Source organism: Mesoplodon mirus, assembly GCF_964341445.2.
Source record: "Mesoplodon mirus genome assembly, chromosome: 14".
Lineage (NCBI taxonomy): Eukaryota > Metazoa > Chordata > Mammalia > Artiodactyla > Ziphiidae > Mesoplodon > Mesoplodon mirus.
This window is the reverse complement of record NC_138990.1, coordinates 31,025,419-31,050,955: the sequence shown is the minus strand read 5'-3', so window position 1 is coordinate 31,050,955 and position 25,537 is coordinate 31,025,419. Positions and strand designations below refer to the sequence as shown.

General features: G+C 48.4%; 1 protein-coding gene across 4 annotated transcripts in view; it reads right to left on the bottom strand.

The window, feature by feature from the left end:
* The window catches only part of ASAP2 (ArfGAP with SH3 domain, ankyrin repeat and PH domain 2), a 155,474-nt gene that overhangs the window by 101,984 nt on the left and 27,953 nt on the right, over positions 1 to 25,537 (bottom strand). For all 4 annotated transcript variants that reach the window (XM_082642051.1, XM_082642048.1, XM_082642049.1 and 1 more), the window contains exon 2: positions 213 to 285. In XM_082642051.1, coding sequence (XP_082498177.1) covers positions 213 to 285 — 73 coding nt within the window. The remainder of the gene's footprint in view (positions 1 to 212; positions 286 to 25,537) is intronic.

Sequence of the window (25,537 nt, the reverse complement as noted above, 5' to 3'; positions counted from 1 at the left end):
CAGGGTCATCACGCGAGACTCAGCTGCACTTCAGAGAACCAGAAGCACCCATGCTTCTAAAACTTACACGTCCCAACTCACCTCTCTAATTTGTATGCCCAGGAAAAGGAGTTTGGTTGATTATTCATTAATGGTTGATTAACATTATGATATCAGGACTGAAAACACAAAATTTTCCACAAAGAAACCCCCAGGAAAGGATGCACACTCACCCAGCCCAGAGATGTTTATTGCTTTCACGGATTTCTTCATTTTGTAAAGAACCATCCGGTCCACGTCCAAAGCCTAAAATACAGAGAATGTAGTCATTAAAACATGTTTGAGCTTAGATCACAGCTTTAGAGAGCAGCCACAGGAGCGCCATGTGGAGGCCCCTCTGGGGTTGCCTCCGTCGGACCAGTGCTCAGTGTGGTGGGAAGGAAGATGGAGCGGGTGGTCCCTAAAAGCCACCACCTTGTCACGTGCCTCATCCACCCGAAGCCCCCGAGCCGCCTCTGCCCTCACTGCCTGCTGGACACCAGCCTTCTGCAGTGAAGCGAGTTAACCTGGACCAGCTCTGCTTCCGCCAGTCCGCAGGGGCCCATCCCCCACATAATCAAACAGACACACTTCCTAATGTTCTCCTCTAAAGGCACACACCTGTTCGCCACTGTATCCTCAGCACCCAGCAGAGAGCCTGGCAGAGAACAGGACTCAAAACACAGCTCAGAAAATGACCATGAGACTAGCAAGACCGGCAGGACCCCAATCCAGACAATGGCTGTCCCTGCTGAGCCCAGAAACAAGGGGCAGCCACTGAAAGCTTCTTACTCTTAGCAGGGGGGAGGTGAAGGTCATGCAGGCCCCAGCGAGAACAACGGGGCAGGCAGGAAGTGGATTCGGGGAAAGGCTACCCAAAGGTGAGGGCCCGGCCGGGACCCACGGACGGAAGCTCGACGCAGGGCAGCAGACATGCTGGAAAAGTCAGGGAGTGGCCTTTGAGATCGACTCTGCCACTCTCAACCAGGTTTTAATACTCCAGCTGCCGGCCCTCCCACAGATGACAGAGTAATTCTGTCCACAGGGGTCTAGCTCAGTTGTGCTGAGAGAAATGGGAACTGGAGGTAGTCAGATGCCTCAGTGTGGAAGGCGGTCAGCAGAGGAAATGCCCTTTATCACACAGCTGAACTCTGACAAATTCCCTCCCATGTTACACTGTGGGGCACACCCCTCCCTGATCATTCACTGCAGGAAGCCTTGTAAAAATGCCACCAGATGGAAACTGTACCCTTGTCATTAAAGGCACACACTGTTTCCTGAACTCAGGAAAGAGGAGATGAACAGTAACTGTTGTTTTTCTAGTCGGTTATGAGGAGCTTAGAAGTACAGGTGAGGTGGGCGGTAGAGGTGATTTTTAATTAAAATTACAAGAGAGAAAAGCAATTACCTCACCACTCAAAAACACACCCCTCATTACAGTACATATTTACAGATAATTAAGGTTGAACTTGGTCAGGAGAAGTTAAAATGATTAAGACTGAACGCTGGAAAAGGTCTCTGTCAATTATATATAAAAACAGCGTGGGAATTTTAGAACAAAAATAATAAAACGCGAGAGTCTCAAGGAACCAAAAGTTTCTACCAATCAGGCTGAGATTTCCAACCAGATCATGCACTCACCCACACCCTGCCCTCTCCAAAATCTACCTAAACTTAGGAGAAGGGAAAAAAAGCTGCAACTGTAACCAGAAAGCTTAGGAGAAGGGAAAAAAAAGCTGCAGCTACAACCAGAATTTGTGTGTAAAAACTATAAACAAGCAAAAATCTAATAGACAATAAGGCCCTAAGTAGGAACTATACAAAAGCCTAAGTCTGGCCAAAAACCTCATTAATTCTGAGGACCTAGGCCACAGCTGATCTTTAGTTTACAAAGCAAATTTCAGAGAGTAAATTCATCACATAAACAAGACTGTAGGGATGTTTCACAGATATTTCAGAGGAAAATAAACAACTGTCTTTAACCACTTTAAAAGCATCTCTTTTGATCCCCTAAACTGTTATATTAATAGCCACGGCTCTTATTTATTCATGGAAGCAGCTCTCCTCCAAGTCCACGGCTGGTCTGGGATCCTGTGCAGCGTGGGAAAGGACGGCCTGCCTGGGAGGACGCTCACACTTTTCCTTTTCAGACCCGTGCTGTCCAGGATGGTAGCCACTGGCCACAGAAGAATATTTAGAGTAAAATTAAAATGTAATAAAATTTATTAGCCAGCTCCCCAGTCTGGCTACCTTTCTCAAGAGCTCCAGCCACGTCCCATGTACTGTTTCTAAGCACACCCTGCTTCATGCTTCTCCTCTGTACCTGCATCCCTCTGTGTGCCATCCCCCAGGGCTACCCCGTAAAGCACTGGGAGCACCTAGGGGGTCTGTTCCCTCTTCCCTCCGTGCGACACGCCTGTCTCCCTTTGGACGGCTGCCTTCGTCTTTGTTCTCAGGGCCCTACAGGGACCTACATCTGGCACGGAGGCACCTACGTCCTGATTATGGCCCAAGGGGCCAAAACTACAGTCTGTCTGAGATGAATCTTGAGCATCCAGGTCCACAAGCCACTTCTGTCCCTCGGCCTGTTTTCATGCAGCCATGCACTAAGGATCTGTACAGATGAATATTTCCAATCCATGTGATGCCGGGGTGAGGGAGAATACTAACTCTGAACAACCAATTAAGAGAAAGGTTCGTAAATCAACTATACTTCAAATTAACAAATAAATAATGAAAAAAGAGAGAGAAATGTTATCCCCCCAGAAAGAATTCCACTCTTCTATGGACCTAGAGTCTGTCACATAGAGTTAAGTAAGTCAGAAGGAGAAAAACAAATACCGTATGCTAACACATATATATGGAATCTAAAAAAAGAAAAAAAATGGTTCTGAAGAACCTAGGGGCAGGACAGGAATAAAGACGCAGACGTACAGAATGGACTTGAGGACACAGGGAAGGGGAAGGGTAAGCTGGGACGAAGTGAGAGAGTGGCATGGACTTATATACACTACTAAATGTAAAACAGATAGCTAGTGGGAAGCAGCTGCATAGCGCAGGGAGATCAGCTAGGTGCTTTGCGACCACCTACAGGGGAGGGAGGGGATATGGGGATATACCTATGCATATGGGTGATTCACTTTGTTTTACAGCAGAAACTAACACAATATGGTAAAGCAACTATACTCCAATACAGATATTTTTTTTTTAATTCCACTCTTCTTAGTAGACCTGCATTACCAAAAAAATTATATTCCATTACTATCATTATTATTATATTTTAATTTTCATTAAAAAAGTTCTGTGGAAATTTCTTTTCTCTCTTATTATGTAAGGATGTAACATAATTTTGCCTCAATTTTGCCTCTAGGCCTGAAAATCCTAAATATTTTAGGCCCACAAAGCCTAAAACATTTACTATCTGGCCCTTTGCAGACAGAGTCTGCTGACCCCTGACCTGAGGATCCACACAAACGTTTCTCCTGCACCGTCAGCCGGCCCTGCTGCTCCTGCCCTGAACTAGGAGCGACAACACAGGGCCAGCTTGGTCCCTAGCACCCTAAGGTCACAATTCGAGCCAGCAAGGGTGGGAAGGGCCTGGCTTTTTCTTGGAACCCAGAGATTCTGCCCTGGAGGGGACAAGAGGACAGCAGACCACAGGCCTCCCCATTTGGGCCATGACCCATGCCTGTCCCATCTCCTCTCCCCTCGTTCCTTTCATGAAAGGCCAACTGGAGAAGAAATGACATATCTGAAGGACAGAAAACCAAATAACAAAACAAAACAATGCCCAGACCTGTGCCCCAAGGACAGCTTTGCCAAGAAAGAGTCATACAGATATTTAGATGGTGGCTTTGCCTCAGCGCACATTTGACTTAACTTTTGAAGTAACAGAGATGTTAACGACAGTGTCAAATATTTCCAGGCCACTTTTGGGAAGCACAGAAATGCAATGTGGCCTGCAGGCTCGGTTTAAAGTGAGGGCAATAATGGATCGACCTCCTCCTGGGAATAAAGCAGAGGCCCGGAGAACAGCAGGTGTCATGAAGAATTAAGATCAAATAAATAGCCAAGCTAGATCACAGCTGTGCTAAACGTGTGCCTAAGGACAAACATGGACACACTTTGGTATTACCTAATAATATTGAAGTTACTCATAGTATGTGAATGTTTGCACCAGAAGATACATACAAGGATGCTCATGACACGCTTCCAAGTAGCTGAAAACTGGACAAACCCAAATGCCTGTCAATGGGAAAATAGATGAACTGTTGTGTATTCACATAACAGAATACTACAAAGCAATGGAGATGAACAATCTTTACCCACCCAGAACACAAATGAAACTTCACAAAAATATTAAAGATGCAAGTTGCAAAAGTAAATATGCACCATAATACCATAAAGTTTTTTTTAAAAATAGACAAAATTATGGGACTTCCCTGGTGGCGCAGTGGTTAAGAATCTGCCTGCCAATGCAGGGGACAAGGGTTCCATCCCTGGTTCGGGAAGATCCCACATGCCGCAGAGCAACTAAGCCCGCGAGTCACAACTACTGAAGCCCACGCACCTAGAGCCCGTGCTCCACAACAGGAGGAGCCACCGCAATGAGAAGCCCGTGCACCTCAACGAAGAGTAGGCCCCGCTCACCACAACTAGAGAAAGCCTGCGCGCAGCAACGGAGACCCAACGCAGCCACAAATTAATTAATTAATTAATTTAAAAAATAAAAATAGACAAAATTAGATTATGTTTAGGGATGTAGATTATGTTTATGTTTAAGGATGTAGATGTTGCTGAGAAAAAATGGGAAAGAGTCCCAAATGCCTAACCTAAGAGAATAACCAAACTACAGTGCACTCCTACGATTCAAGTCTAGACAGCTGTTAGTATCACTGACGCCCACTGGGTCACACTACGTGAAAACATGGAGTGCAGAAAGAACGCAGACTATGCACAAATGCCCATGTTAACAAAGGAGATCCCTGAGGTAAGTAAAGTTGAAGAACCAAGTACCCACAGGCACCCCACGGACCCTCTGCCTGGAGAGGCCAGCCCCTAACACAGCCCCCGCTAGATCACTAATGTAGAGAAACGTAGGAAACAGATGATGTGAATGCCAGCTTTATAAAAATGCTTCACGTCCTGATTTTTACTGGGGGGGAAAGCTACTGGGAGATCTGGGGGAGCTGAAAAGGGAAAGGCAAATTTTGGCAAAACAGCTGCAACCCACCAGGAGCAAAGAAAGGCACCCCCAGTCTCCCCGGCCCTGGTGCCCCGTTCCCGGGGAGACGAGGGGCAGGGGGAGGGCCTGGCCTGGGTCCCCCGACCCTCCCATAGTGCTCCTCCCTGGGGCTGACAAGAGAGCTCGGATGCAAGCAGGAAACGGGCGATCTCAGGAGACTAATCACAAACAGAATGGACCTTATCCCAGAAGGTGCTAACACACCCCTGGCAGGAAGTGGGAGGGAGGCGGTGCGGGCACTGCGCCAGATCCGGCAACGCAGGCCTGGTGATGCAGAAGAGGCTGGGAAGGCGACCTTCAGCTGAGAGCGAGGCCAGGCTTCCACATCTGTCCCAGTCCCAGAGGACGACGTAATCACAAGCCAGGCTGATTTCCCCAGGAAACGAGGATCAAGCCACATGAACTCCACTTTGGTAACATAAACAGGGGAGAGAAGGCTGGAGATGGCCGTTTTCTCTCCAAGCCCCCCACGCAGACGAGGAGAGCGAAGTGAGCCTTCCGCCAACCACGCCCACTCTGTGGGCAACGTCCCTACCCTCACTCCACCTAGCACACGGAGCCCCACCATCCCCACTGGGCCCTCGACAGGGGCCTGTCTGAGGTCAACTGGCTGCCACATGTGTGTCTTATATATTCTTTCAAAAGTGCATCTTGTAACTGACCAGAGACTTTAAGCAACGTATGCAGTGAAAATGGGAAATCCCATCATTCCATTCAGTCTCCTAATTCCCTCCTGACACCCACGTCTCTAAGTCCACGATGTCACCTACAGGAAGACACCAGTAAGAAAAGAATCCAACAGAATGGGATCTTAGTTTTGGCCCCTCAGTGCTGTCCTGTTGGAGAATTGTGCAGAAGTTAGAAATCACTGGCTTTAGAATTGGACAGCCAGGCTCCACTTACTAACAGCACAGTCTCAGAAAACTACTTCACCTCCCTGACTCGGTTTCTTCATCTATAAGTTGGGAATAATAACATCTGCCTCCTAGGATAAGGTCATCAACATATACAGGATCTGGCATATTGCAGGCACTCAATAATCAGTGGCCGTTGTCAGTGTCTTCCGGTTCTCAGAGGGTCTAAAACTATACCACACTTATGACCAAGTAAGGTAGCTGCTCAGAAACACCATCACCCCAGTACTGTCCCAATCGATAGGATAAATATTTTCAGGTCTGATAATGGTTATGATAACAAGCGGAAATAACTCAGAAAAAAACACTTTTGTAGCTCTTGCCAGCCTTTCACTTCCACGTGCATCCGTTTTTTTCCATCACTTTAAATTCTCCAAAACTTTTCCTGGTGCGTTTCTGACTCTCTAAATGGGTATCCCGACAAAGGCAGGGCCACACGGCTAGTGGTAGCACAGGGTGCCCTGGGCCACATCAGCTTTAACATTTAGGGAGAGGAGTGTGGAATCCCAGGTCTGAAGTGCAAGGGGGTGGTGGGCACCTGGTATCAGTCTGGTCCCCACCCCCCGCACAGACCCCCAGGCATCAGGAACCCCACTCACAAGGCAAGGCCTCCAGGCGGGCTTGCCACTCTCACACCTGCAGGGGCCACACCAAGCTCTGCCCACCCTCTGCTCACAAAGGGCCGCACTGTGAAGTTGGAGGACGCCTGAAGCTCTACAGGTGTATCCAGGGAATGAAAGCCACAGTGTTACTCAGATAAGGTCATCAGCATTTGAGAGAAACACCTTTTAGTTCCAAAGACAGCAGGAGACGGGAGTCTAAAAAGGCATCTGCAGTCCAGAGTATCATACATCAATTTAAATTCCACAAAGCACTTTAACATCCGTTATCTTGGGCAACATTTACAACACCCTGTGAAATCATCAGTTCCCCTAATTTAAAGTAGAAGAAACTGACTCAGAGTTTAAGTGACTTGCCCAAGGTCATTTATTTGGCTTTGAACTAAAGAAAGGCTAGGAGAGCTCCCACAAGCTAAGGGGCAAGCTTCCCCAACTGTGCCCCCCACCCCGTTTGCTGACAGCCTGGCTTCCAGAGGCCGGAGGGGCGCCAGGGAGCTCAGTGGGCTTCTGCAGCTGCCTTCCCTAACGTTCGGGAAAATCATCCCCCTTACACCCGACTCCCTGTGCTTCCTTGAAGCCCCTTTCCACTAAGCTCATCCAGGCGCACCAGCACACCTGCCCAGACTACCTGTGTAACCAGCCTGGGGCTTCAGAATCTTCCCAGGGGGTGGGTAGTGCATGAAGGCAGGTGGCGGATTTGCCACCATCTGCATTCCACTGGGTTACACAACCTACTCCTGGGCTTTTCAAGAGGAAGATTAGATAAGACATGGCTAGCCTGCCGTGTGTTGATCTTCCACTTCTTGGTTCCTGCTTCCCATCCCAAAGACCTGGCACCCTGACCTGTGGTGGCGTGGAAAGTAGGGAGGAGGGAAACCCAGAACGAGGGAGACCAGAGGAAAGAAGGAGCTAGCAGGCTTGCTGAGGCCCCAGAGCTGCCTGCCACACACAAAGCCACCCTCTAAACACAGCAGAGGGAAGTTTCTGAAAGAAGGAGGTGAAAATGCAAGTAAGGCCAACGTGCTACCTGGATCCCACGGTGCCCCTCCTGCTTTACCCCCAGAGTCTCGGCGCCTGTCCTGCATCCACATGCCCCGCCGATCCCCAAGGCTGCACGTCTAGGAACTAACCTTTTATTTTTCTGCAATTCAAGTAGTGCAGTAATGGGGGAAGAGAAAGATAAACTGGGGAGGCCAGGCGCGCATGGGAACCACCCAGGCATCTTCCTGCCCCAGACCACCCACGCTGCACCCCACTTCATCCTCCTGAGCCCAGCTTATTGTGAGAGCACCACTGGAGTAGAGAGCATGGCTGAGCACACAGAGCTGGGCTTTAATTCCCACATCTCCACACACGAGTGACTCCATCCCTGGGCCTCAGCTTCCACATCTCTAGAATGGGGAGATAACGTCTACTCGATATGGCGACTGTGAAGATTACACCACACGGGTGAGCACTGCCCAGCAGCTGGAGAGCATCCGCGTCGACCTGAGGACCCTTTCCCTCCCGCCGCCCCGGCAGCTGGCACAGCACAGTACAGCAGGCAGTAGCGCGGCTGGTCACTGACTGGCACAGACCCATGGCTGTTGCTGGACCTGGCGGCTACCCTGGAGTGTCCTGCTCCAGCTCTCCTGCGGCCACGCCCTGTCCACATACGGTGAGAACAACAGGGGCCAAGGGGGCGCACCTACCGGGAGCCCACGCCAACCCCCAGACCGCACTGCGGATACCCAGCCCCCCAGGACCCTGCATCCACAGCCTTGGTCTGAGTGGGCTTCTCCCCCAGGGTGCCCCACCCTAGACACAAAGGGTGGCCATCTGAGGGGAGAGATGGACAGAGCTTGGACGTACACTAGACACACGTGCTGGGAGCGAAGCTGGAGGTGCCCAGAGGTGCCAAAGCATCAAGCCTGCCCCGAGCCCTGGCGTTGTACGTGGGGCTCCCGGCACCAGGGAGCCTGGAGTGGTCTACACCAGGTGCCCACCGCTCCCGTGCCCTGCAGAACCGGGCCCCACACTCCTGCTCCGTTTAAGCCAGGCTGCACAGAATGCTTCAGGGGTGCGAGAGCCAAGAAGATGGTGTGGGGAAGCTCAGCATCAGCAGCTGCAGCCTGGAACATGGCAGGGCCACTTCACATGCCGGGCATCAGAGAGTTCATTCAAAGAGAAGAAACCTCCGCTAAACACACGCAGAGAAGGCTGCTTCCACGGCGTCGGAAGGCCGGGCATCCACAAACTGCGCCCAGCTGGGAGCAAAGCGGGGACCAGAGAGGAGGAGCCGCCGGGGGACAGACGGCCTCACTCTTTCTTCTTCCCTCCGGATAACCCCACCCCCAAACAGGGGAGAAAGTGCGGAGTTGAGGCCGTGGTATGGACGGAAGTGGGGGACTGGCCAGGTCAGGGAAGTGAGACAGGGTGACATTCCAGAGGAGCGAGCAGCCCGGCAGGAAGAGCAGGCCACAGGGCCAGGCCAGGCGGCAGGATGAGGCTGGACGTGGGGGCGGGGAGGGGGTGTGCGGGGCAGGTCCCTGTCACTGAGGGGCAGCAGGGGAGGGTGGGACGGGCAGCCAAAGGCAAGAGCAGCTCTCAGCTGGCTGACGCGGCTCCTGAGGGTCATTAAAGGCTGTCTATTTTCAGCATCTGGGGATGTGAGTGTTTCTCCCCGAGGAAGGGCTCTTGACCATTCGTTTTATTCTCTTTGTTTTCCATCCAAAGAAAAGAAAACTCTAAACCCCAGGAACAGAACAAGAGGGAGAGCAGGGGGCTGGTTCCGTCCGCCTAGGGGAGAGGCGCCCTCCAGCCCGCACCAGGGGGCCACACGGCAGAGCCCGCCCCTCTGACAGGACACGTGCCCGCTGCGTGCTGCAATCCCCAGGGAACTCCGACTGCTGAGTCCTAAAGACAGACCCTGCATGTAGTGGTGCGGTGTGTCACGCCCAGACATGGTTTCTACGTTTCTCAGACCAGAACGCTATCTGCTTTAAAGCTAATACGCAAAGTATTTGCTATCTTTCAAGAAAAGCAGAGATACAAATTTACTGTTTCTTTCTCTTTTTTTTTTTTTTTTTTTGCGGTACGCGGGCCTCTCACTGTTGCGGCCTCTCCCGTTGCGGAGCACAGGCTCCAGACGCGCAGGCTCAGCGGCCATGGCTCACGGGCCCAGCCGCTCCACGGCATGTGGGATCTTCCCGGACCGGGGCACGATCCCGTGTCCCCTGCATCGGCAGGCGGGCTCTCAACCACTGCGCCACCAGGGAAGCCCACAAATTTACTGTTTCTTAAGTAAGAAACCTGAGGAAGCTCCAAGAGTACACAGATGTTCTGCTGGTCCAAGCCACGCAGCCCAGGCATCTGGGAAGGTCTACATTTATCACAGTGATTGGAATGATGGATTGTGCAAAACAAGGGGTGAGCATGGTGGCCGGCAAAAGGCACCATCCAAGCTCTGTCACCTACTCATACTGTAGCCCTAGACGAGTCACTTCTCCTCCGAGGTTCCAGACATAAAATTCTGTGAAACTACTGTCTTTAAGACAGTTTGCATTTCAGCTATCTTTCCAAGCGGGGACTACAATTGTATTCAAATACACGTGGTGTAATAGATTAATTTCCAGGGTAACTAAGAATCCTGCCCAGGACTCTCAACAGAATCAATTAATGACTAGCTACTAACACTGTGAATAATCAGTCCTATTCCAAATGTAAAAACAAATATTTGGTAATGGCAAAAGGTAATTTTTAACTAAAAATTTCGTATTTCCCTGGCTTGGACTTCTCACAATAGGAAGAAATGTAAAGTGTGTGTCAGTACAACTTACCAGAAGGTCAAAACACCAACGTGGAGATACCAGCAGTTGTGTTGCTGGTGGGAGTGATACTAAATGTCTCACATCCGTACAGCACTTTCAACACAAAGTGCTTTTTCATATACTACGGCTGGTGGTCCTCAAACACAGGTAATATTATCATAACAAAGCAGAGACTAAGTGAAGTTATTTTTCCAAGGCCACAGAAGTAATGATAAAACCGAGATGCCACCTTTGTAATTTTTTTAGTTCAAAAAAAAAACTTTCACGGTATCTTAGCCTGTTATTCTTTCTGACATCGTGTGCTGTTTCCTTAGTCTCTTCAAGGTAAACAACTGTTAAAAAGTCAAGAAACAACAAACCAAGAAAATAAAGCTATTTTCATTTGAGGGCAAAGTTTTTTTTTAAACTTGCAGTCATTGCATAAAGCTTATTAAGCAGCTATTCTGTTCACATTGTTGTGTGAGATTTGGTTCATACCACTGTGTATGAAACAGTCCCTGCTTTCAAGGCCTTAAAATTTCCTGAGGCAACTGAGATCTCTCAGAAACGAAGCCCCAGGGAATAAATCCAGGCCTAGCAGCTCCTCCAGGACAGGACCCCTGACTTCTCATCTCTGAATCTCCACACCCAGCACAGTGTCTGACACCTGTAAACACTCCATGAACATGGACTAAAACCACACTCATGTCTTTTGTTTACACCAAACAACATGGAGCCCGGCTAACAGGGGAAGGTTTCCTGCGGAAGGTAAACACAGTCACACCCTGGAGACAGTGGCAGTTGTGAGAAGGTGGAGGAGCCCCTGGCAGGCAGATGACACAGTCAAACAAGCAGGGCTGGGCAGGACAGGACAATCACCAAGGGACAGTCACTATGTGTCCCACTCACCCGTTCGATGGCTATTTAAACAGAGTAGATTTAAAAGGTATCTTATTAGAATACAAATTGTTCAAATATATAACATCACATCCTATAAACGGGATCAAGGAAACCATGAGGCTGTTTCCATTCATTTGAAATCGGTGTGTGGACGCCAGCGGCCTGTACTTGCACTTCAGTACTCTTTCAGTTACAAGATGGAGAAAACTCTGAATTGCACATATAAATAGAAACAGATGGTCAGAAACATTTTTTAAAAACAGCCCAAGATATTCTTTATTTAAACTAATTCAAAAGCTCTGAAATAGTACGGAGTTTGTTTCAACTCTCTATCACTGACAGCATCTAATATCTTCTTGCCCTCCTTATCTCAAATATGTTAGACAACAAGCACCTGAAACAGTAACACTAAACCCATGTCAATATTATCATGGCATCATGGGTGGAACACTAATTTCTTCTTGCACGACCGCCTGCTGCTTTGCCTGACATTCAACTAAAGGTGGCCCAGGCACGTGCGCGCACGTGGACACACACACACACACACACACACACACACACACACACACACACACACACACACACACACACACACACACACACACACACACACCCCAACTTTTAACATCCTGGTGCCTGTGCTGCTGTGCTATTTTTTTCTAGCTTGATCACCACAGAGCCATGCTTAGCACATAGCTAGCACTCGATAAATATTCACTAAATGAATTAATTGTGCTGCCAGGACAATCGCTTCTCCGGGGACCCTAAAACAGCTCTTCTCCTCCTGCCTTCTCTGCGAACCTGTCTGACCTGTAAACGTGTCGTCGATTAGGAAGGCTGCCTGCAATGGTCATTCCATGAATCCGGGTCCACACGAGTTCCTCCATCTAAACGGCACTGAAAACAGTATCACCGTAGAGCTCTGTCACTGGAGCACCGCCAGCCTACGAGTCTCTTCCTCAACACCTGCCGGGCTCCCTACTGACAGGCACACAAATAAATAAGTGAATTTGCACCCCTCAGTCCATTCTCATCAAGAGTTCAAAATGTCCCAGGTATATCCCCACACTGCTAGGAGATGCAAACATTATAGTGTAAATCTTGGCTTTTGAAAACTTTTTAACAAGAGTAAACATTGAAGATAACCAGCTTACATGGTGTAAGTACCCACATATAGATCAAAGAAGTTATACAGCGGCCAACAGGACGTGAGAAGATGCTGAACATCATTATCAGAGAAATACAAACCAAAACCTCAGGGAGAGGGACCTCCCTGGTGATCCAGTGGTAAAGAATCCGCCTTCCAGTGCAGGGGACGCGGGTTCGATACCTGGCCAGAGAACTAAGATCCCACATGCCACGGGACAACTAAGCCTGAGCCACAATCACTGAGCTGGCATGCCTCAACAAGAGAGCCAACGTGCCGCCAACTACAGAGCCCACGCGCTCTGGAGCCTGTGCGCCACAACTAGAGAGCCTGCGTGCCGCAACGAAGATCCCACAACTAAGACCCAATGCAGCCAAAAATTAAATAAATAAATATGTATACATACATACACACACACACACATATATACAAAGCCAGACACAAAAGGCTACATGCCGTATGATTCCGTTTTGCTTTCAAAATTATATGAAATTCTACCAAAGACAAAGCTATAGTGACATAAAGCACATCGGTGACTGCGCAGGGCCAGGAGACGAGGAACTGGAGGGCTGACCTCAGAGGGGCACGAGGTGACGGGACTCCTATTATGATGATTGTAGTGGCGGTTATATGACTGACACATGTGACAAAACTCATTGAACTGCACGCTTAAAACGGTGAATTTTACCTTATGTGGATTATACCTCAGTTAAGCTGATTTTTAAAACTAAAACAATAACACAAAAACTTGACTATGTTTCTTTCCTAACTTTCCATCCCATTTATTTCTTTCAAATGGCTGTTCTCATTCCCTTAACTTGAAAAAAAAAGTTCAAGTCCCTAGATGTCTGGCCTCTGGATTCCCTCGTGACTGTTCCTTCACTCTCAGGACACTATTAAACACCACGGTTTACCTGAGGACAGACGGAGGCCGAGCGGAGCACAGGATCCTGTTGAGGGCTGGAGTGAACTACGGAAGCTCGGGGCAGCTGGTGCAGGACTGCATGATGCCTCAATTCATCTAGTACCTTCCAAAGGCCACTAAGATAGATGTCTCTGTATTCACCGGTTCCTCAATCACTTAAACTCGAATGCAGGTCCAGCATCATGGCCTCGGGCATCTGTCTGCCCCACCTGCCCCAATGCCCGCTCGCAACAACAGCACTCGTCAGCGTCTGTGCAGGGGGCATCACTGGCTGTGTGACACTGAGGACGGCTCTGCTTCCAGCCCTTCCCTGAGGGATGTGTTCTGCAGGCCACACTCAAGCGTCTCCCTGTCAGCATGTCCCAAGCACGTGGTCTGGCTCGTTACAAAAAACTGATGAAAGAAACTCGATGAACTACATATGTTAATTTTTGGAAAAAAAAAATTTTTAAGGAAAGGAAAGAGTGAGAGATGCTGCCTCTCGCACCTCCTGTTCCTAAAGTCCTTCAGCTCAGCCCAGGCCTGTCCGCGGTCCTCTTAGGTGCAGGCTTCCTCCCTGCCAGTTCCCTCGCTGGACAGGCAGCGGCTAATCTCCCAGCCACCCTACTCTTCGTCACAAAGCTGAAGGTCCCCAGGAGAGACGTCCGTCCCTACGAATTCAACAAGGTTGGCGCCCCCCCCCCCCGTTCCCTTCACCTCCTCCCACGGGTCACCAGCACTCACCAGCTGGGATGGAGGAAAAGGGAAAATCAGGTGAGGTGTCAAGGACAAAATGCACATGTTACCTCTAATCATTAAACAGACGAAACCCCCTCGGCGGACACTGAGGATGAGCGGTTCTTCTGAGAACTTCTCAACCCCTGCCCAGGGCCCTGCAGCACCGTGCTTTCAGCACCCACCAGGAGGACAGCGTCCCCCTGCCTGCCCCCTGCAGAGCGCCCCGAGCACAGAAGGTGGGAGTCAGGTCCCCTCTCACCCTCAGCCTAGTTCTCAGGACCTCGGCTCCTTTCTCTTCAAAGTAAGTGACTTGGTGAAAAGCCACAGGGCTCACATCCCTTCACAGAATAAAACTCTGTGATGACAAAGAGAGCTGCTTCCCACGATCTGACCACCTTCCTCTTTTGCCTCTATCTCCACAATCCCTTTATCAACCCTCCACACCCTGTTCCTATAGGAAAACTGAAGAGCCGTGGGTGTTCCTGCCTTCCCCACTCCCACCCTGTCCTCTTATTAAAATCCTTCAGAGCCCTCAGGATCCACCAAGATGCCACCCTCTCTGAGAAGCCTTTCCATCCCGCCCCATTCTCCCCAAATCCCTGATCTTACCTCTTGGAGAAAGCCTACTTTCACCCTGCCTTGTTTTATTGTTCACTGGTGAAAAATTATCTTCCCCACTAGATGCCAGGTTTCTTGAGGGTAAGGCATGTGTCTTACCTACTTCTGACCCCTACAATGCTGGGCTCGGTGCTTTGCTCACAGATGGCCCAAGATGGCTGCATTTGATTTAATCTCTATGGCCCCTTTCACCGCCAGCAGTTACTGTTTGATCCTATGAGCCAGGTTAACAGGAAGAGATGCAACATCTCAGAGGCAGAGAGACGGCCCCTCCATCCTGGCTCTGATTTATAGCTCCTGAGCACCACAGCCCACCACCCCTGTTCCTCTCTTAGGCGCTGACTGCTTTCAACTGTGTCTGATGGCTATCTGTGGACTCAGTTTAAACAAAAACCCACCACACTGTATTCTTCTTGGGGGCCAGGCAATGTGTCCCCCATCCTTTTATACCAAGTGTGGAATGGGAAACCACTTTACGCATTCCAAAGCTTGTTACGTGATTAAGACCGAGGCCTTGATCGCTGCACGGGGCCCCGGGTCTGACATCCCCACAGTTGTGCATGGCTCTGGGCGTTGCCAGAACTCCGAGGTTCTAAAAGGAACGGCGCAATGAGCCTGCTTTGGATTTCTTGTTCCTGCCCCTGCCCGTGAAGTCTGCAGTCAAACACCACCAGCTGAATTGTTAGTAACCACTACCATGTGTGTAGCATAGCTCACGGATTACGGAACGCTATTCAACAAACCTTAAATGCCCACCGTGTCAGGCAGCATGCTAAATGCTAAAAATGAGGAGGAAGGAGTTCCAGCCCCAAGAAGACCACGTGTACCATTTCAACTTCAATAACAACCCTAGAAGGCAGTTAGCATAGGTGCCATTTCCCTCATTTTACAGGCAGTGAAACTGAGGCTCAACAGATGAAGTAAAACTTCTAAGTAAGAGAAACAGTACAGACGGGAAGAGATGTAAGCTCGGATGTGACCCCCCGACTCCTGCCTTCCCCCCACCATGGTGCGCAGCCTAGCGTGCCTGCGCTCTCGTCACAGACCACAAGCACAACCAGCCCAAACGAGAACCCAGAAGGTGGGCAGAGTGGTTTCCAGGCACCGCTCTGTGACCAGGGCCCTCGGGCATCCCCTGCAGAGAAGCAGGACGGCCAGCTCGACTCAGCCCACGCGGGCTCCACCTTCTGGGCTCCGCGGCACGACCTGCGCCGCGAAGGCCCGACGTGCAGTCCACGTAACACCTGTCATTTCCTTCCCAGGAGCTCTCCACACGATCTCGGCAAGGTCCTTCCAGAGGACACGCCTGGCAGGGCCCTAGGGGGGTGCATGCGGCAGACACGGCCTGATGACATGCCCTCAAATCACTCCCCATCTGAGTACAAGGAGGGTCTACGTGTGTGGTTCCAGTTTATAAGTATAAAACCCTTCAGACACCATAATCACCACGGAAATGAAAACTGCTACATGAGGAAAGCTCTGCCACCCACTTTGGAGACAGGAGGGCAGACGGGGCAGACAGAGAGAGGGTTCAGGGACAGGGATAAGCCACAGACCCCGGCGTACAGACCAAGTTCACTCTACATTTAAGGTCCTCTCCGGGCAGGATTTTGAGACCAAAGCCTCACAGCAAAAGAACAAGGCATTAGGCCCCATCGGCTGTAAAGAGGGAAGAAACCTGGGTCACTCAGACACCCAAGGGCCAGCCTGGCTCCACCACTAACTGCCTGTGTGGCCCTGGCCAAGTGACAGCTTCTGAGCCCCTGCCTGGGTGGGCTGACCCATCACAGAACTCGCCACTGTCCACAGGAATGCTAAAGCGAAATTTCTTCGAGACCTAAATTCTAGGAGTCTAAGCTTGTATGCACATGGGGGTGGGGGGATTACAGAAGTCCAAGGACAGCATTATTTAACACAAACCTCATCCTCTGGATTCAGGGACAGGTGAACGCAAGAGCCAGTCTTACTCGACACCGATGCTGAGCCCCTGGCAGAGTGGACCACAGCAGCCGTGGCCACTCTGGTAAGGAGACACTATCAATAAAATCCCTGGTCGAAAACAGGGTGCCTGTCCGTAAAGAGCTTATAATCTAATTGAAGTACACAACTTACATATCGAACGGTCTAGGAAAATTCACCAAGTAACTGACTAGTAGACACAAGGGGACGTTATTGCTAGAAACAGAGTGAACAGCAGGGAAACAGCAAATTCCCACACCCAACGAGCACCCGCATCTGATGCCTTCCGGTCAGCGTCTCACGAATTCTCCTGGTGATCCTCTGAGCCAGGGGGTATTACCCTTATTTTACAAAAGAAGAAACTAAGGCTCAAACAGTTAACGCTCATTGGGTCACCTAGCAAGTAGGTGTTCACACCCTGGACTGTGACCCCATAGCTCACCGTCTAACATTTTCATCAAACTTGAAAAATTAAGACTTCTACATAAAGTGGTTATCTGGGGGAAAAAAATGACACCAAAATATCAAAGGTTTTTTTTTTTTTAAACTATCTTGGTTGGAAATCCCAGAGAAACACATTTTATATTGTCCTGTTTTCTTAAACAGAGAAGGGAGTGCAATTCTGCCTTAATTCTCAGGATCGCTGGGAGCACCAAGGACTGTAACAGCCTGGACGGGCAGCGTGGGAGCAGGACCGCTGGCGCCCGCACCTCGCGGCCCCGCCCTGGCGCTGTATTCTCCCCCTCCCCGTCAGCTGCCGTCCTTGGCACCTACCCTCTGGCCTGGACCCTAGGGCAGCTGAGAGAGGCCTCTGCCGTTGACCTCCGGTTCCTGGATATGTTCCAGATGCTAAGTGTCTGACCTCTAGATAAGTGGGGCATAATTATGCCTAAGAGCTGGGGGACGCGCCATAAAAAGGTTATCAGAGTGTGCGTGTGTGGAGGAGAGTGGGGAATGGAGCCAGAGAGGGACAGTTTCCTGGACCAGAGAGACTATGTAAGGAGGGGTACTGTTTGCATGTGCAAAAAATAACAGTGACAGTGCCCACTCACTGAACACCCACTCTGTGCCTGGCACTGACCCACGTGCTCTAGGAACACGGTTTCCTTTAACCAGTGACTTAGTGTCATTCACAAATTTCAGAATGAGGAAGTTGAGGACCAGACTGAGCTTTCAGAACCAAAAACACATGAGCCAGTAAGCAGCGGCGGTGAGATTTGAACCCTGCAACGCAAACACCAACGCCCATCCACGTTCCTTCCACTGTCTCATGTCCCCTTAAAAACCCTTCTGACAGAAGCAGCCAGCAAAGCCATAGAAGCACTCGAATCAAAAAGCCCAAGTAGCACATGAGGTAATAATGTCGATGAGGCCAATATCCCATCAGGCAGGCAAACTGCGAAACCATCACCTGGTGCGGGCGAGGACAGTGGACCGTTTGAGGCCCCCCCGTCGGAAGCATCTGGTGACCTGGAACCCTGCCGAGGTGGCGCCTCTCCGGCAAAGGGCAGGGGAGTCTCCCTAACTGAGGGCAGAGAGCTCAGCCTCATCCAGACGCCCAGCGGCTGCTGCCTCAACACCAGATCCGTGCAGCTCGTGAACAGACAAACCGCTGTCCCACAGAAGAGCCTTCTCCTCAGTTAAAAACACTACTGGCCGCTGGTCCTGCACACACGCACGCAGGCTCGTGCGGAAGCCACAAACCTCCCGGGGACGGGCCTTTCCCACGCAGAGGGGCCACCACAGCTAAATGATGGGATGTAAAGAAGACAAGGATCGGGAGCGCGGAGGACGGAGAAGCGAGGAAGGCGCATTGTACTAAGAGGTACCGAGGTGAAGGCGTTTTCGTTTTTTTTAAAAATTCTGGGCCCAGGATGAAACCTTATATACAGTTGAAGGATTAAACGTTTCACACAGTTCACCTGCTCAGTAGCATCCGGGTTACGGAAAAGATACATGCACATCAAAAGGTGGTTGAGTCTGCCATTTTAAACGGGTAGCGAGTATGGGTCTGAAGAGACTTAGAGAATCTCATCCAATTTTTTACTCACAAATGTAAAGAGTTGCCCAAAGTCAAGTAGTTTATCAGGAGCAGATCCAAGACCCCCAAACCAGAGCTCCTTCCCGGCCTGGGACATGACCCTCCTGTCCCTTACTGCACTTGAATAGCTTCCTCCTCTATCCACTAGCTTTGAGCTGCGACTCTAAGGAATCAAAGGTAGGCTCGCTCTTCCTGCGTCTGGGTCTCAACAACGGCAACAAAATATTCCTTAAGAGCCAGTCACGTGCCGGGCTCCGCTTAGGGCACAGGGGAGCTGGTGGCAGACATAACAAAGCCTCTGACCCCACAGAGTGTCCAGTGTCGTTCCAGCGGAGACAGAAAACAAAGCGGCACGCGCAGGGCACAGCACGCCAGACGGCGACGACTGCAGAGCAAGAGCGTCATGGCGCTCCCCAAAGCAGGGCTTCTGTATCCTCTGCTCACTGCCGTACCTCCAGCTTCTCCCAGGTGCTCCATAAAGATTTTCTGACTGAAGGAACACAGAGACAGTGACGAGTGGTGCTAGTTCCGACAGGGAAGTCAGGAAGATGGGATATTCGAGCAACATGTGCAAAAAAGACCTAACAACTGCGTTACAGGTGGTGATTGCCGCTACTTCAAGAAACGACCAAAAATAAATGAATGGCTAATCTCTCGGGGCTTGTTTTTACAGAACGCTCCACACTCAGCACGGTGAGTGTCTGAGCTGGCACTGAATAAAGTGACTGGCCCTACAGGCCGGCTGCGCTTCAGCTGCCCCCCACACCCCCCAGGTGTCGAGGAGGAGCAACGCGGCATCCACACCACAGTCATCAAAGGGTCTAGAAAAAAACGGCTTCCCCAGCAAAGGCAGTGCTAGTCCTTCTCAGGCCCCAAGCTCTCATCTGGGAGGATTCCTGCTCTTTGTACGAACATCAAGCACAGCACCCACAATCTCTGTTAACAACGAGAATAGGGCTTCCCCGGTGGCGCAGTGGCTGAGAGTCCGCCTGCCGATGCAGGGGACACGGGTGCGTGTCCCGGTCCGGGAGGATCCCACGTGCTGCGGAGCGGCTGGGCCCGTGAGCCATGGCCGCTGAGCCTGCGCGACCGGAGCCTGTGCTCCGCAACGGGAGAGGACACAGCAGTGAGAGGCCCGCGTACCGCAAAAAAAATAAAATAAAAAAATAACGATAATATTATCACCACCACCCAGCACTGACCCCTGACCATGGCTGCACACTGTAGGAGGCATTTAACTGCATTATTACATTCGAAACGCCCAACAATCTGCAGAGTGCGAAGCAAAGCGAACTTGCCCCAGGCCACACTACCAATAAGAGGTAAAAGTTGACACCCGTTCCCCGGTCTGTATGACTTATGCCTTGACCTTCTATATCACGGTTAGGTGCTCACTTAATGCTGGCGAAATGCAAACAAACTCAAGCACCATCAAAACCAGCAGTTCATTTCTGCAGGAAAAAAAGCCTAAATACCCGAGTCTAAGCCATGCTGTTCATGATGCTTTACAAAGGACCCAGTGAACTTGTCCTTCCTTCATGTCACACGTTCTAATTAAACGGTAAATGAGAACACGTTAAATCCACCCCCTGCTCTTTGTATAAACACTAATGGGTGCCTGGTAAAGATTCAGGACACGGTCATGAAGCATCATCTACACTGTGGCACCACCCGAGAGCCCGTTCCACAGAGTGGTTCTGTCCTCCAACCAAGCAAAGATCAGAGCCACTAAGGCAAAGAGCTTAACAGGAAACGTGCCTCAATTCAGCGTGCTGTCACGTCCTTCCCATGAGCGGCAACCACAGAAACCCTGCTGGGAGCTAGAAATGTGTTCTCACAAAGGGTTCTCTCTGTTCTAGCCCCATCATAAAACCCTAGAGCTTTATTTCAGGATCTTACAGAACCCCCTCTGCCTATGTAGATCAACGGGCCCTTGATATTCCAAAAGCAAGCATTTTGACTTAATCGTAATGGCTTGTTGAAGCCTCAATAGCTTCAAATTCTTTAATGATGAGTTTATGTAAAAGCAATTTTCCCACTAATCCCCAAAAGGAAACTTCATATACACATTTCCTAAACACTAACACGCGTGCACCACCACTTATTTTGGGGAACAAATTTTGCTGGCTATTTTTACCACATTATTTCCTAATTACATCTGTTTGTCCCTTACAACTAGACTGTGAGCCTTGGAAGGTCCATATTTATACAATTCTCAGCAACTAGCGGAGTATACAGTCAAACTGCCTGATGAGTAAGTGAACAAGTGAATGAATGAATACACACCAGAGTGACCTAGATATCCATTCATTCTGCCTCAAATTAGTCCAGGTACAAACAAAACAAGCTTTTTAGCTCCTCTAAGTGGACCCTAACTCCCTGAAAAATATACTATATCTTTGACTTTCCACCTAACTAGATCTTGAAAATATTTTAATTAAAATTCATCTGTATGACACAGTAAGCAGATGCTTTTTTAAAAAAATATCATTTTAACAGTTCCTTCTCTGATTTAGTCACATTTTCCATCTGAGTTCCTATACCAACTATGATTATAATTTATGGAAAAAAAATGTGCATTATAAAATTTTTTCAAGGCTCACTGGGGCAAATCATTCCTGTTGTTGGAAGCCCAAGTACAAACCTTTGTTAATCCATATGCCTTCTCTCCATAATACCTGAAACCGTTATTCAGGGTAAGCCAAAAGAAAGAAAATACACAAGGTTGCTTGTGTATCTTTTATGAGCAAAACTTTGTTTTTCATGTTGCTGTGCCCAGTTATATCCAAGCAGCCAGTGCTCACCAAGGTCTCATACCTAATGGTCTGAACATACATAACAGTCTTACCTGACAATCATTACACAATCGAAAGCTGCTTCCCCAACAACATGCTGCCCCATAGAGGGCAATTTTCCTCCACAAAGGAGGGAGGAAAAGAAAAAGTTGTCACAGAAAAAAATAATTAAAAAAAAAAAAAGATAAAACTGTGACCGACTGTGGATTTCCTCCTTGAATCGATCCTGGAACTACAAGGAGGCACAGGCCTTCGGATCCCCTCCGTCTAACAGTGATCTAGCCACCAGCTATTCTCCCCAAAGGCTTCAGAAAGAAGTCTCAGAAGACAGAAGCCACACTCCATTCCAACACAAGATGTTCATTCCAGGCCAGGCTGAAAGCACATCAAGCACCCATCGCCGCCAGGCTGAACACAGCGGCTACAGTGCTGGGACTAGTCCCCGTTTGCAGCATCCAATCTCCCAAGGGCTGATCCTCCCAGAAGAAAAGACTTAGAAAAGCAGATCTCCAAAGGTTACTGTAAAACCTTAGTGCACTGATTCAACAAACATTTACCTTGCACGACCCATGTGCTGGAAGAACAACTGACAGTCTCAGCAAGGGACTGAGCCTGCACTTCCCATGGTCCAGGCCAGATTAGATTTTATCTGTAAACCACCAAAACATGCTCCCATGAGATCACAGTCCAAACAGAACGCTTATCACTACTGTCTGGCCAAAAAAATAAAGTTTCATTCCAGCCCAGAACACAGACCTCTGGCCTCACTTCCAAGACAAGAAACACACACACACACTGAACACCTGTGAAATATACCTTGTACCTCATCCTCATTTTTTTCATATGAGGAAACAAGAGCTAAAACAGATGAACCACCTCGCCCAGAAGTACAAAGCTACCAAACAGCAAAATCAGGGCTGAAATTCACACGTGCCTATCCAATTACAAAGTGCTTAATCTGTCTAATAAGCTACTCTAAACATTAAACTTACTTGGATCCTAACACATGCAACCGGGGAATCCTCTGTCTGCTGGCCCTTAGTCCTTTTTTTGCTTGTTGAATTCATCCTTTAAGGCCTAGGTCATTTCTTTCTCTCTTCTCCCTTTCCTTGATCTAGCACAGTGTCTGGAATGACGCAGGGGCTTAATACATGTGGGCTGTGTCCACAATAGGAAAATTATGGGACACATTTTTGCTGAGGCATGAGCATTTACTTAAACCAACTCCAGCTATGCGTAAGAAACTCATAATCACACCGTGGTTTAGCATACACAGTGGCAATAGGAGATGGCTTACCAGAAAACATCTCACTGAAAACTATTAGGCAAATAAAGAGTTAATGTTTTACGTGCATAACAGTTCAACCCAAATTCTACAATATCAGCATCATTGCTTAATCCTGATAAAATATCTTCCTGGATATACGCTGAATTAAGAAAGAAGATTGTTGTTCATTAAATAAATATGTGAGCTAATAATATTTAGTTTTGGAATGTATTCTTATACTCATCCTGATATTCAGACAGGTTTGTGAAGACAAACTATGAAAATCTTGGCTACATTGCTCTAGAAAATAGTCTAGTTTCACACTGACTTAATTCCTTTCCATAAACCACCCCCAGAGTAGTAATACTACAGGGAAAAGAACTCAACTTGGAAATGGAAGACCTGGATTCAAATCTAGCCCTGCTTCTCATCAGCTATGTGACCTTGGGAAAGTTACTTCAACCTCTCCATCAGTATCCTCTGTAAAAAACGAGGATGCTGCCTATGTAAAAGCTTTGTACCAGTTATATGGGTCCAAATGGTTGGCATATAAATAAATGTTGCTCAGTTAAAGTCAGGTGAGATGGAATTACTTCTCTTACCTTCCAAGAAGCAGGACCTCAATTTCATTTGTAAAATGAAGGAAATGGTACCTATGCCTTTGGGTTGTCATGGCAATTAAGAGGTCATATTAGACTAGTATCTGGCATAGAGTAAAGGTTACGGAAAGATATGTTGTTATTCTTTCCCACACACACGGCTTCATGTGACTCAAAATACAATGAAATAGTAAAAAGGTTAACTGAGTTATATTTAAACAGATGTGACCCCACAGGCGAGACTATTTATGTAGAGTCACTGCTGTCAAGAACTCTGAATGTACTATAATACAATTACGAAGTGCGGCTAGGAGGAGGTGTGGAGAAAAGAGAACCCTCCTACAATGTTGGTGGGAATATAAATTGGTGCAGTCACCATGGCAAACAGTCTGGAGGTTCCTGAAAATAATAAAAACAGAGTTGCCATATGACCCAGCAATCCCACTCCTGGGCACACATCTGGAGAAAACTCTAATTCAAAAAGACACATGCACCCCAGTGTTCACAGCAGCGCTATTTACACTAGCCAGGACATGGAAGCCACCTAATGTCCATTGACAGATGCATGGATAAAGAAGATGTGGGGTACACACACACACACACAAACACACACACACACACACACACACACACACACACACACGGAATACTACTCAGCCATAAAAATGAATGAAATCATGCCATTTGCGGCAACATGGATGGACCTAGAGGTTATCATACTAAGTGAAGTTTACGTCAGATCGAGAAAAACAAATATCATATGATACCACTTATATGTAGAATCTAAAATATGATACAAATGAACTTACAAAACAGACTCACAGACATAGAAAACAAACATGTTTACCAAAGGGGAAAGGGGGTGTGGGGAGGGGTAAAGTAGGAGTTTGGGACTAGCAGATACAAACTACTATATACATAAAACAGATAAACAACAAGGTCCTACTGTATAGCACAGGGAACTATATTCAATATCTTGTAATAAACCATAATGGAAAAGAAAAAAAAATGAAGTACAGCTAATCCTCAAATCCCAACATGATGACACAAAATCTGTGCTTACCCTACAGATAAGGCTTCTGTACCAAAGGGTAGTTGCGGCATTAAAAATATAATGTAACTCACCACATTAACAAGCTAAAAAAGGAAAACCATATGGTCATTTCAATAGAAGCAGAAAAAGCATCTGACAAAATTAACCACCCATTCATGTCGGAAAATTCTCAGCAAACTAGAAATAGAAGAGAACCTGATAAAGGGCTTACAGAAAATACCTACAGCTATGTCATATTTTATAATGAAAGACTGAATGCTTCCCCTTAAGATCAGGAACCAAGCAAGGATGTTCGCTCCCCCCTGTGACTGCTTGACATTGTACTGGAGCCCCCAGGAGTGCAATAAAGCAGGAAAAATAAGGCAAACAGGAAAGGAAGGAGGTAACATTTGTTATTCACAGACGACATGATCATCTGCATAGAAGATGCCAAGAAATCTACAAAAAAGCTACAAGAACCACCAATAAGTCAGTTTAAAGCAGGAGGAAACTTTTGGGGGTGATAGTAGTGTTTTAGTGACAGCAGTGGTGATGATTAAATGACTATTTGTCAGAGTTCATTGAATCTACTCTTAAAATCCGTACATTTTATTACACGTACATTACACCACAATGACGCAGACTGCAGCAGGAGACACTGGGCCCCTCCTCACTCGCAGGCTGCAGACCTGCACCCCCCTCCCGACATGAACACAACACTGTACTCAGAAGACCTGAAACGCTTCAAGCGTTGTGGTTTCCCCGCCTTGAGGAGGAATTTCTGACTTGTAAATCAGAAAACGCTCTGGAGAAAGACATTTGAAGTAATTCAGGGATAAAACAACTTCCACACAAGGTCCAAGTGATCAAGATTCCACACAGCTTGATGAGACACAGCTTTGTTAAGGTGAACGTGGCTGCAGCCAACAACGCTGTGCATGGAGTCCGTGT